The 13,071-nt window shown below is 45.0% G+C and overlaps 2 protein-coding genes across 3 annotated transcripts in view; one reads left to right on the forward strand and one right to left on the reverse strand.

Annotated features, from left to right (window-relative positions):
* The window catches only part of LOC140191643 (zinc transporter ZIP10-like), a 48,285-nt gene that overhangs the window by 7,421 nt on the left and 27,793 nt on the right, over nucleotides 1–13,071 (forward strand). For both annotated transcript variants that reach the window (XM_072249232.1, XM_072249233.1), the window contains exon 2: nucleotides 2,587–3,091. In XM_072249232.1, the coding sequence (XP_072105333.1) occupies nucleotides 2,601–3,091 (491 nt within the window). In that variant the 5' untranslated portion in view covers nucleotides 2,587–2,600. The remainder of the gene's footprint in view (nucleotides 1–2,586; nucleotides 3,092–13,071) is intronic.
* On the reverse strand, nucleotides 11,694–12,901 carry LOC140191824 (methionine--tRNA ligase, cytoplasmic-like). The gene is made up of 2 exons (XM_072249615.1): nucleotides 12,659–12,901; nucleotides 11,694–11,753 (listed from the first exon to the last, which is right to left on the reverse strand). The coding sequence occupies exons 1-2, from the start codon at nucleotides 12,884–12,886 to the stop codon at nucleotides 11,694–11,696; spliced, it is 288 nt and encodes a 95-aa protein (XP_072105716.1). The 5' UTR covers nucleotides 12,887–12,901.

Raw genomic sequence — 13,071 nt, forward strand, 5'->3', positions numbered from 1 at the left:
TCAGGTGCTAGTAACATCCTTGTAAAATTCCTCTGGACTCTTTCAATTTTATTGATACATTTCCTGTAGGCAGATGTCCAGAACTGAACGCAATACTCCAAATCTGGCTTCATCAATATCCTGTGCAACTTCAACATAACATCCCAATACTGCCTTACCTCCCTTCCCCACTGAACACCATACTGGGATACATTTCCATAGAGTCTTCAAAAACTAACACCATTGTTACCTTAAAGTGGAATCGCAGTTGGACAAGGTGGTGAAGAAGGCTTCTGACACGCTGGCCTTCTTCAGATGGGGTACCAAATAAAGAAGCTGGCTGGTTATGTTGCAATTGTATAAGATGTTTGTGAGGCTGCACTTGGAGTATTGTGGGCAGTTTTGGTCATCCTGTTATAGGAAAAATATTAAACTGGAAAGATTTCAGAAAAGATTGTGGTCAGGACTCAAGAGAGTGAGTTATATGAAAAAGTCAGAAAGGCTGGGCCTTTTAGTTCTTGGTGCATAAGACACTGATTGTGATCTCAAAGAGGTGTATAAGATCATAAGGGGCATAGATAGGGTGTCCAATCTTTCAAACAGGAAAAAATGGGAATTCTCCCCTGAGGTCAATATTTATTTATTAAGAGGCCATTATCAGTTTAGCTATTTCAGGAGCTTGTTATGTGCACAGTAACTGTTGTGTTTCCCAGTTCTTCTGCAGGGGTTAGTATTTTATTTACATTGTATGTTAATAATTTGGATGACAGAATTTAGGTTTTTGTTGCAAAGTTTGCAGCTGATACGAAGAGAGGTGGAGGGCAGGTAGTTTTGAGGAAGCAGGGAGGCTGCAGAAGGACTTAGATAGTTTAAGAGAATGGGCAAAGAAGTGGTTTCCTTAAAGGTTAACTTGCAGGTTGAGTCGGTGAGGAAGGCAAATGCAATGTTAGCATTCATTTCGAGAGGACTAGAATATAAAAGCAAGGATGTAATGTTGAGGCTTTACAAGGCACTGGTGAGGCCTCACTTGGAGTATTGAGAGCAGTTTTGGGCCCCTTATCTAAGAAAGGATATGCTGACACTAGAGAGGGTTCAAAGCAGGTTCATGAGAATGATTCCAGGAATGAAAGGGTTAACATATGAGGACTGATTAATGGCTCTGGGCCTGTACTCACTGGAATGAGAAGAATGAGGGGAGATCTCATTGAAACATATCGAACATTGAAACGCCTAAATAGAGTGGATGTTGAGAGGATGTTTCCTATAGTGGGTGAGTCTAGGACCAGAGGGCACAGCCTCAGAATAGAAGGACGTCCGTTTAGAACAGAGATGAGGAGGAATTTCTTTACCCAGAGAGTGGTGAATTTGTGGAATTTGTTGCCACAAGTAGCCAGGATACTGGGTATATTTAAGGCAGAGGTTGATAGATTCTTCATTAATCAGGACATGAAGGGATACAGGGAGAAAGCAGGAGGTTGGGGTTGAGAGGGAAAATGGATCAGCCATGATGAAATGGTGGAGCAGACTCGATGGGCTGAATGGCCTAATTCTGCTCCTATGTCTTGTGGTCTTATGTCTTCTTGTAACAGTAACTGTGAGAGCACTGTAGGACTATGAATGGAATGGCATTGGGAAGGGTATTGGAACAAAGGAACCTCGGAGTACAAGTGCATAGTTCATTGAAAGTACTTCACAGGTAGATGGGGTGGTGAAAAAGTGTGGGCATTAAGCGTAGGAGTTGTGACAATACGTTTGGTACATTTAAGGGACTCTTAGATAGGCACATGGATGTAAGCAAAATGAAGGGTTATGGGCTGCGTGGAAGGAAAAGGTTAAATTGATCGTAGAGTAGTTTAAATGTTCGGATCAATATTGTGAGCAGAAGGGCCTGTACTATGCACTAACACTCTATATTCCGTGATATTGACACAGCTCTCCAAGTGAGGCCACGCTTAGAGTACTGAGAGGAGTTTTGCTTCTACAGTTCAGGAAATTTGTGGCTAAACTGGAAAGAGTCCAGAAAAGACTTACAAGGATGTTGTCAGGACTAGAGGGTCTGAGGGGCAGAGGGTGGTGAGTCCATGGAAGGAGCTGCCAGAGGAAGTGGTTGAGGCAGGTACAATTGTGTCACATGAGAAACACTTGGAGAGGTACACGGAGGGATGGGGATTGGAGGGATATGGGCTGAATACAGGGACTAGCTGGGTGGGCATGGGCTGGTTAGACCAAAAGGCCTGTATCCATGCTGCATTACTCTGTGACCCTAATAGGCCTTAGGACAAAGTTTTCTTCTACTTTTCCGAAGGTGATTTATTCAATGAATACAATGTTACAGTACTTTGTGATGCACACTATTCACCATTTCAAACTTTAACACTCATCATGATCCAGAACGCACTCAAGTCCCTGAGGTGCCCAATGGTCCTAGAAATCCCCCACCGTAGCCATGGACACCGTGTACTCCTTCTCCAGGAACAAATGAGCACAGACATAACCCCGGAAGAGGGGCAGGCTGTTGATTTGGGCAGAAGCTTCGCCTGGGCAAATGGCCTTGGGACAAAGTGCCGGAGAAACACGAGCTTTTTTTTCCCTTTTTGCTTTCCTTAGGTGACGGCGGAAGGATGAAGTGCGGGGTCCTGACTCCATTTCTTACTGGGTTGCTGGCTGTTTGGGCAAGCCACGGGTTGTACTGTCAAGCACAGACAACATCTGGCCACAAGCAGAGGGAGATGCTGGAAGTTGAATTTAACGCCAGTCCACCAAGCAAGGAAGGGACCGTGCTCCACAGCGCTGTGACAGAGCAGCAGTACTACCTGATGCAGCTCTTCAGGGTCTATGGGGAAAACGGGAGACTGTCATTTGAGGGCCTTCGCAAGCTGCTCACCAACCTGGGCCTGGGCGAGGTGCAGGTGGTGGAGATCCAGCACGAAGACCTTGGCCACGACCATGTCTCGCACCTGGATGTGCTGGAGCTGCAGGAGAACAAGCACGTGCACAGCCACACCACTCTGGAGCATCTCCCCATGCCGGCCAGTGGGAGCCAGGGCCACAGGCTGATGGGCCATCGCCCAGACATCTCTGCCAGAGCCTCAGCCATGACCTCCACATCAGGGTAAGTAAAACAAGCCTTTTGATATGCAGCATTATAGGAGTAGTGTCTCCTCCACTGCCATCAGCTCTCTGAACAGTCCACGGACACTACCTAACTATTCCTCTTTCGCACTGTTTATAAACTTACTCTTGGAACAGAATAACTTTTATCACTCTGCTGCCGCAAAACAACAATTTTTCATGATAATAAACCTGATTCTGACATTTTCTCTGTAACTGTTACGCTTTACTCTGCATTCTGTTATTGTTTTACCTTGTTCTATCTCAATACACTGTGTAATGATCTGATCTGTGTGGACAGTATGGAAGACAAGCTTTTCACTGTATCACAGTACATGTGATTGTCATAATTTTTCAAAAGCAAGGGCCTATTGGTGGGTGCAATGATATTATTGGCTTGCTGCTGCCAATTTCACTGCTTCCAAGTGGATAAGTTCAAAGAGGTTTTCCTTTCCAATTTGCTGGTGGAATCTCACTCGAGAAGGAGATGGAGTTTTTATAAAGCTGAATTTACGTTGTAGCTTTATAAATCTCTGGGCAGGCTGCATCCAGAATATTGCATTCCGTTCTGGTCGCCCCGTTGCAGGAAGAATGTGGAGGCTTTAGAGAGGGTGCAGAGGAGGTTTACCAGGATGCTGCCTGGATTGGACGACATGTGCTATGGACAAACTTGGGTTCTTTTCTCTGAAGTGGCGGAGACTGAGGTGGAACCTGAGAGAAATTTATAAAATTATTTTGAGGCACAGACAGAGTAGGCAGCTGGTATCTTTCTCCCCCAGGGTGGAAACATCTAATATCAGAGGGCATTCATTTAAGGTGAGAGGGGAAAGTTTAAAGGAGATATGCAGGGCCAGTTTTTTTAAACAGAGAGTGATGAGTGCCTGGAACGTGCTGCCAGGGGTGGTGGTGGAGGGAGATGCGATAGAGGTGTTTAAGAGACTGTTAAAATGTGCAGAGAAGGGAGGAATATGGTCAATGTGTGGGGACAAGGGATTAAATTAATTAGATGTCATAGTTTAGCACAACATGATGGGCCAAAGGGCCTGTTCCTGTGCCACTCAGTTCTATATTCTGTGTTCCACCCATTGTTCAGATCCAACTTACAAAGTGCCAAAGTGGAACATGGATTTGATGTGGCAGCACTCTCGTCTATAAAAGGAGTTTAAAACCACCTCTGGAGGCAAGTAAACTCCTTCTTGGGGGTCCCAGAGAACAGTAGTGAGGGAGCTCTGTGGCACTAGAGGGAGCGTGCAATGCCAACAAACCCATCGTTCTTGTGTCATCTTAAACTGAGGCTCCATCTTGTCTTCTTGGTTGTTCTAAGGAATCCAGTGGCACGGTGCTGAAGAGGAGGTGGTTGTGGGTGGGGGGGGGGCAGTGCGGTTATCCTTAGCGGCCTAGGGCAAACATTTATCTGTCAGTCAACAACCCTTCCATCCGGTTAGGACTGAGACCCTTCATTAGGACTGGACAGAGTAGAAGGGGGAAGGGGCGGAGCAAGAGCTGGGAGGTGATAGGTGGATCCAAGTGAGGAGATGAGAGAGTGGTGCTGTGTATTTAATATTTCAGTAATATTTGAGTAATCTTGTAAGTATATTGTTTGATTAAGCATTCTTTGTTGTTTATATTATTCATTATGGTTATATGTAAAAATAAGTAAACTGATTGTGTCATGGCACTACCACATGATGCGTGTGTGCCTCACATAAAGCAAGACATGAAGTAGACACATTTCTCTCCTGGCTCTTTGTTTTCATTTCAATTAATTTAATATTTTGGAGTTACAAACCATGACAGTGGTGACGGGGTATTTTTAAAATGAACCTGAGATGACTACATACCTGTGGAAACCGCAGACAGAGAGGCAGTTGAGTTACAGTCAGGAATGAAAAGTGAGCGTAAACAAAATTCCAATGTCCAAACAGAAATCAGCCAGGCCAAACAAATTGTGTTACTGTTGTGGCAGGGTCTCACATACACCAGACCAATGCAGGTTTAAAGGTGAAACTTGCAGAAAATGCAACAAAGTAGAACACATAGAAAGAGCATGACTGGCAGCTAGAAATAAATAAACTGCACAGGGCAGAGAGATAGATAAAAAAATCAAGTTACACTTTAAAAAAATGACTAATCTGCATGCTGTTGATAAAAAAAAATCTGATAATGATGACAGTGACACAGGACCATGTAGCCTTGAGATTTACGAAGTGAAAACTAACAATAGACAAGCAATATGGTTTATGCCAGAAGTGAACGGCAAATTAATTAAAATGGAATTGAACACCAGCTTGGCTATTTCAGTCGTTCCACAAAATAAGTTTGAATGGCATTTCTAAGATACTGAACTGAAGCCTGCAAATATCCAACTAAAAACTTATACTGGAGAAAATATAACTCCTGTGGGAATGACATTCGTAATAGTGAACTACAACAACCAACCAGCCACATTGAGTTTGTATGTGGTAAAAACAGGAGGGTCTGCATTGCGGGGCTGTGATTGGTTGAGACAACTACAACTTGATTGGAGATCCATCCACCATTTGCATGTCACATCCACTGCAATAAAGTCAACTGAAAGCAAATTAAGAAAGGTACTGGATGATGCCAGAACTGTCTCCAAGCTGTATACAGTGAACTGCTGCCAAACAGAGGACAAACAGGAGTTGGTGTCTACCTTGTGACAATAATAAACCGATTCCAATACCATATCGTTACAACAGTGACTGTATTTCAAAAGGTACTGCACTGACCTTAAAGTCCTAAGTGCTTCCTTTAGGCACAATTGGGCTAAATTACTGGTGCTGTTGGAGAGGATTTAAACTAATTTGACTTGGGCAAAGGAGCATTTGATGGCTCTGGGCCTGTAATCACTGGATTGTAGAAGATTGAGGGGGGATCGTTGAAACCTATCTGATATTGAAAGGTCTGGAGAGTGGATGTGGAGACAATGTTTCCTATAATGGAGGAGTCCAGGACCACAAGGCACAGCCTCAGAATAGGAGGAAATCCATTTAGATCAGAGACGGGTAGGAATTTCTTTTGCCAGAGGCTGGTGAATCTGTGGAATTTATCGCTACAGACAGCTGTGGAGACCAAGTTATTAGAGTAGAGGTTGATAGGTTCTTGATTAGTAAAGATGTCAAAGGTTATGGGGAGAAGGCAGGAGAATAGGGCTGAGAGGGATAATAAATCAGCCGTTGATAGAATGGCGGAGCAGTTTCGATGGGCCAAACGGCCTAATTCTGCTCCTATATCTTATGGTCTAATGGAATGGGACATGGAGTAGATATAATCCATGGTGGGTGGGAGGTACAATCAAAGAAAGAAGGAAAGCCAAGTCAGTCTATAGGCAGAGCATATATGGGCATATCTGAGCAATGAAATAGATCAGTTAATGCAAGGAATGTGACTCGGCCATTTGAAGTGAGCGTGCTGATTAGCACATGGGAGTATGATATTGTTGCTACCACAGAGATATGGTTGAAAGAAGGGTAGCAATGTCTCAGGGTACACGAAAGTGGGGGATTCGAAGGAGGAGATGGCATTGCAAATACATTTTGGGCATATTCCCTCCCACAGTGGGTAGTGTCTACAGGAGGTGCTGCCTCAGGAAGGCAACGTCCATCATCAGAGATCCCCACCATCCGGGCCATCCCATCTTCTCACAGCTCCCATCGGGCAGGAGGTACAGAAACCTGAAGTCCCACACCACCAGGTTCAGGAACAGCTACTTCCCTTCAATCACTCAGAACCAACCAGCACAACCCAACCTCAGTACAGCAACATTACGACCACTCTGATCATTTTGCACTAAAATAGGATTTCATGCTTTTTTCATTTTAATCATGTTCTTTCTTGTAAAAATTGCATATAATTTATGCTTAGTTTCTTCTTGTGAATGTTGTGTGCCTGTGCATACATGTACTTTGCATGTAATATTAGACTTTGAATATCGATCAGGAAGTATGTTGCTGCAGGAATGGGATAATGGTCTTCAAATGAGGCTGTATGGGTACAGCTTAGAAAGAAAGCAAGGGCAATGTATTTGCTGGGGATGTACTACAAGTCTAATGATAACTGGAGATGGAGGAGCAGAAGTGTACTTAAATTGCAGAGTGGTATGGTTATAATGTTTTGGAATTGAACCTTCCCCAACTGGGGTCACATTAGTGTCAAAGTCACTCAACGTCAGCAAAACCAATGAGCTGATTATCAACTACAGGAGGAAAAAGCCAGAGGTCCATGAGCCAGTCCTCGTTAGGGGATCGGAGGTGGAGAGGGTCGGTAACTTCAAATTCCATGGTGCTGTTATTTCAGAGGATCTGGCCTGAGACCAGTACAAAAGTGTTATCAGAAAGAAAGCACAGCAGTATCTCTGCTTTCTCAGAAGCTTGCATAGATTTGATGTGTTTCCAAGAACTCTGACAAACCTCTACAGTTACGCAGTATTATGGAAACATCAATGCCAGGAATGGAGGAGTCTACAGAAAGTGGTGGATACAGCACAACATGGGTAAAACTCTCCTCACTATTGAGCACATTAAGGAGCGCTGCCACAAGAAAGCAGCATCCATCATCAAGGACCCCACCATCCAGGCCATGCTTTCTTCTCGCTACTACCATTGAGCAGGAGAAGGTACAGGAGCCTGAGGTCCCACACCACCAGGTTCAGGAACAGTTACTACCCCTCAACCATCAGGCTCCTGAACCAGCATGGATAACTGCACCTGCACAACTCTGACCTGACTCCACAGCCTACGGACTGACTTTCAAAGACTCTACAACTCATGTTCTCAGTATTATTAATTTAATTATTTGCACAATTTGCCATCTTTTGCATGTTGGTTGTTCGTATTTGTGTATAGTTTTTTTTATAAATTCTATTGTATTTCTTTATTTTCCTATGAATGCCTGTAAGAAAATGAATCTCAAGGTAGTATTTGGTAATATAAGTATTTTGATAACAAACTACTTTGACTTTGGCTTGAAGGGTGGGACTTTTAAAGCAAACAATGAGCCAAGCAACGACTCAACAGGCCAAGCAGCATCCATGGAGGGAAAAGGGCAGTTCCATAGAAATCGATGCTGGGACCTTCCTCGTTTGTTATGTACAGTACATTGATCTTCTGAGGAGGCTGAAGGGTGCTGGACTATACACATCAATACTCATGACCTTCTCCAGATGTGCAGTGATGCAGCCTAACATGCTGCATCACTGCATGGTACAGAAACTGCACTGTGGTGGGCAGGAAGGCTCTACAACGGGTAGTCAAAACTGCCCACGCACCACCGGCACCAGCCTACCCGCCATCAAGGACATGTATACAGAAAGGTGCCGGAGGAAGGTCAGCAATATAATGAAGGATCCACCCACCCTGCTGATGGACTGTCTGTCCCACTCCCATCCGGGAGGAGGGTGTGTCACATCCACACTGGGATCACCAGACTCAAAAATTGTTATCTCCCCCAAGCTGTCAGGCTGATCAACACCTTCACCCAGTAACCCCACCACCACTACACACACATCAGCTAGCATTGCTTTATGTACATGTATAGAACAGTTGCTTGTACATTGTATTTTTAGGATTGCTTCTATATTTATAGTTAATGTGTTTTGTTTTGGTTTTTATTGTGCGATTTCTGCTCATTGTGTTTTCTTTCTGCTGCCGACAGGAAATTAGAGGCTGTGTTGATAGTGAACAGGTTAGCCTGAAGTTACTAGACAATATTGATGAGTTGGTAAGATGGGAAGATGGACTTTAGAACTTAGAACAGCACAGTACAGCACATGAATTTGCCCTTTGGCACACAATGTTGTGCCAAATTAATTAAACCAATGACTACTAATTGATCTAATCCCTCACCCCCACACATTGACCATCTCCCTCCCTTTCCTGCTTATTCATGTATTTAGCTAGGAGTCCCTTAAATACTCCTATGCTATCTGCCTTCACCACCATCCCTGGCTGTGCATTCCAAGCACCCACCACTCTCTGTGTAAAAAAAAAAAAACGCCCCCACGCCTCCTTTGAACTTTCTCCCTTACCCCTCTCATCTCCTTTGAACATTCCCCTTCTCACCTTAAAAACGTGTCTTCTAGTACTTCACATTTCAACCCTGGTCAATAGATAAAGGCTGTCTACTCTATACCTTGCATATGCCTACTCTCAGCCTCTGCCACTCTAGAGGAAACATTCCCAGTTTGTCCAACATCTCCTTATCACTCATGCTCTCTAATCCAGGCAGCATCCTGGTGAACCTCTTCTGCACCCTCTCCAAAGACCCTACACCCTTCTTGTAATGAGGCAACCAGATTTGAATTTGATACTCTAAATGTGGCCTGAACAGTTTTATAAAGTTGCAACATAACTTCCTGGCTCCCGAACTCAGTGCCTCAACTAATGAAGGCAAGTATGCCACACGCCTTCTTTTGCACCCTACCAACCTGTTCAGCCACTTTTATAGAGCCATGAACCTGGACTCCAAGATCCCTCTGTTCATCAACGCTGTTTAGGATCTGTTGTTAAGTGTGTGTTTTACCTTTACATTTGACCTCCCGAAGTTAAACCCCTCACACTCAACCAGATTAAACTCAACTTTTCCACTCACACTTGCAACTAATCTATATCTTGCTGTATCATTTGGCAATCTTCACTATCCACAATGCCACCAATTTTTGTGTCGTCTGAAAATTTATTCTCCCACCCTACTATTAATCTAATTTAATCCTGATAAATTTATAGCTTATGGGATCCAAGTTCATAGCTCCTTGAAGTGGCTACACAGGTCAACAGGGTGGTTAAAAAGGCTTATGGAATGCTTGCTTTTATTAGTCGAGGCATTGAGCTCAAAAGTCAGGAGATAATGTTGCAACTTTATAAAATTTTTGCCTAGAATGGATTGTTTCAGTTATGAGGAAAGACTGGATAAGCTTGGTTTGTGTTCCCTGGAGTAGAAGAGGCTGATGGGGTACCTGATTGACGAACACAAAATTTTGAGAGACGTTGTTAGTATAGGTAATATTTTCCCCATAACATAGGTGTCTAAAACCAGAGAGCACGTTTAAGGTGAGGTTGGATGACATTAAATTTGTTGTTTTTGCAGCAGCAATACAGTGCAAAGACAATTGCTATAGATTACAAAATAAATAAGTAGTGCAAGAGAAAAAGGAATAATGAGGTAGTGTTCACGGACTGTTCAGAAATCGGATGGTGGAGGGGAAGAAGCTGTTCCTAAATCATAGAGTGTGGGTCTTCAGGCTCCTGTCCCTCCTCCACGATGGTAGTAATACAAAGAGAGCATGTGAGGACGGTGAGGGTATTTAGCTATAGATGCTGCTTCTTGAGGTCCTGCCTCTTGCTGATGTCCTCGATTTTGGGGAGGTTTGTGCCTGTGATGGAGCTGGCTGAGACTACAACCATCTGCAGTCTCTTGCGATTGGAGCCTACATCTGTAGAAATTTGCAAGAGTCTTTGGTAACGGACCAAATCTCCTCAAACTCGTCGTGAAGTAGAACCGTTGGTGTGCATTCGTGATTGCATCGATCTGGTAGGCCCACATTTGGATTTCCTCCCATATCCAAAAGGCGTGCGGGTCGGTGCATATTTGGTTTCTGTAAAATGCAGATTAGTGGTAGAATTTGTGATGGGTTGCTGGGAGCGTGCGGAGAATAAAAAGGGATTAGTGTGAGATTAGTCTCAGATTCAGATTAGTTTATTGGCCTACACACCAGGGTGCAATGAAATTCCCTGATCACATGCAGCTCCCAGAGTAAATGACATGAACAGTAGTAATGAAAACAAGCAATAAATACTGCACCAAGTACAAATGGTGCAAAGATTATAGTGCAGTCAGAAGTTGTTCAAGAAGAGTTGCTGAAGTGACAATAATTCTCCAAGGGGCACACGGGCATGAACATAACCCCAGAGGAAGGGCAGCCAATGGGCTTGAGCAGAACCCTTGACTGCCACTGGCAGTTGTGCATATCCCACTGGCAGGGAGTGGGGTGGTGATCTTATAGTAGCAACCACAGCTGGAGACTTGGCTGCTGTTTCTTCCGCAGGAGCAGGGGAAATCCTTAGCAGCTGTAACAGCAGCTTTAGTACCCCAGTTTTAAGTCAGCTCAGAGATTTGATGGAACCTGTGATGCCCAGGAATGTAAGAAGCTGCAGAGAGTTGTGAAATCTGCCCTATAAACACATCATGGACACATCCCTCCCTCCTCACCATGGGTAGTGTCTACAGGAGGTGCTGCCTCAGGAAGGCAACGTCCATCATCAGAGATCCCCTCCATCTGGGACATCTCATCTTCTCACAGCTCCCATCGGACAGGAGGTACAGAAACCTGAAGTCCCACATCACCAGGTTCAGGAACAGCTACTTCCCTTCAAACATTCAGTTCCTGAACCAGCCAGTACAACCCTGATCACCACCTCAGTACAGCAACACTGTGACCACTTTGTATTACAATGGACTTTTTGTTCAAATTGTGTTTCTTTCTTGGACTCTGCCCAGTACATCATGGGCCAATCCCTCCCTCCCCACCATCGGTGTTGCCTCAGGAAAGCAATGTCCACAATCAAAGATCCCCACCACACGGGCCACTACTTTTTCCGCAGTTCCTCAATGCGTTCGCTGTCCAACTTCTGGAACAGGGGGCTGGCCTGCAGGAGTTTTGATAATCCGGGTATAAGACAGAAACCGACAAACCTTGGGCTCTTTTCTATGCAGGGGTGTTGGACAGAGGGGGTGGATGTATCTGCCCCACAGTGTCTCCCAAACCCCCCTCCCTACCCTCTTTCTCCTGCCAGTGGATCTGGCTCATTCCCAACACCCTGGCATCAACAGAGACATCGGCTCTGTCTCCATTAACTTGGTTTTCATGATCCCAACACCCACTACACCTCTCTCCGTGTCTGTGACCCCCACCCCCTGCACCCTCCCTCCATTACACTCCTCCCTGTCCCTGTGACCCCCTCCCTCCCCTACACCCCTCCCCATCTCTGTGACCCCCTCCCTCCCCTACACCCCTCTCTGTCTCTGCGACCCCCCTCCCTGTCGGTGACCTCCCCTCCACTGTCAGATTTCTGAACGGTCCATGAACACTACCTGCATATTTTGCAGAACACACACACAATGCTGGAGGAACTCAGCAGGTCAGGCAGCATGTATGGAGGGCAATAAACAATTGATGTTTCAGGCCAAGACCCTTCATCAAGACTGGAATGGAACGGGGCAGAAGCTACAAGAAGATGGGGGGAGGGGAAGGAATACAAGCTGGCAGATGATAGTTGAGTGAGGGGAAGGTAGAAGGGTGGTGGGTGGGGGAATGAAGTGAAAAACTGGGGGGTGATAGGTGGAAAAGGTAAAGGATTGAAGAAGAAAGAATCTAATAGAGGATAGGGCCCCATTTTGCTCTCTTTTTGCACAATTTGTGTTTTATATATTTCTTGTTGTGACCTTTGTATTTTTTAACGTATTACAATGTACTACTGCCACAAAACAACACATTTCATGAAAGGTGCCAGTGATAACCAGCCTGATTCTGACTCTGAGGGGTGTTACGTACCGTGCCAATCTTGTGCCCGGTGGGCAGGTAGCAGACGAAGCGATCGATCAGCACGTTGCAGTCATGAGGAGCCTGCAGTTGCTCCTGGATGGTTCTGCTGACGGAGGGCATGTAGGGCTGGATCATCACCGACAAGAGGCAGGCCAGGTTCACTGCCACGCCTGTTACCGTTCCAGCCCGCTTCCTGTAAGAGAAATCGGTTGGTAGAGCTGTAGATGTCGTCTGCATGGACCTTAACAAAGGCATTCAACAGGGTAGGCTGATCCAGAAAGTCAAGATACACAGGATTCACGGAGTCTCCATGGAAACCGTGGCCAAGGAAGTCACCAGCCTCAGGAATCTAAAGGAATTGATGCTCACCAATTTTGATGGCTGCACCATGCAATCAAAGGTGGTGACTAATTGCCATAGAG

The sequence above is a fragment of the Mobula birostris genome, chromosome X, assembly GCF_030028105.1.
Source record: "Mobula birostris isolate sMobBir1 chromosome X, sMobBir1.hap1, whole genome shotgun sequence".
NCBI lineage: Eukaryota > Metazoa > Chordata > Chondrichthyes > Myliobatiformes > Myliobatidae > Mobula > Mobula birostris.

What these genes read in the sequence shown, in the direction of transcription:
- LOC140191824 (XM_072249615.1), bottom strand. Translation starts at nt 12,886, where the DNA reads ATGCAGACGACATCTACAGCTCTACCAACCGATTTCTCTTACAGGAAG. An exon ending in CCGGGCACAAGATTGGCACG is followed by an intron (nt 11,754 to 12,658) that starts GTACGTAACACC and finishes AAACTCCTGCAG; the next exon opens with GCCAGCCCCCTGTTCCAGAA.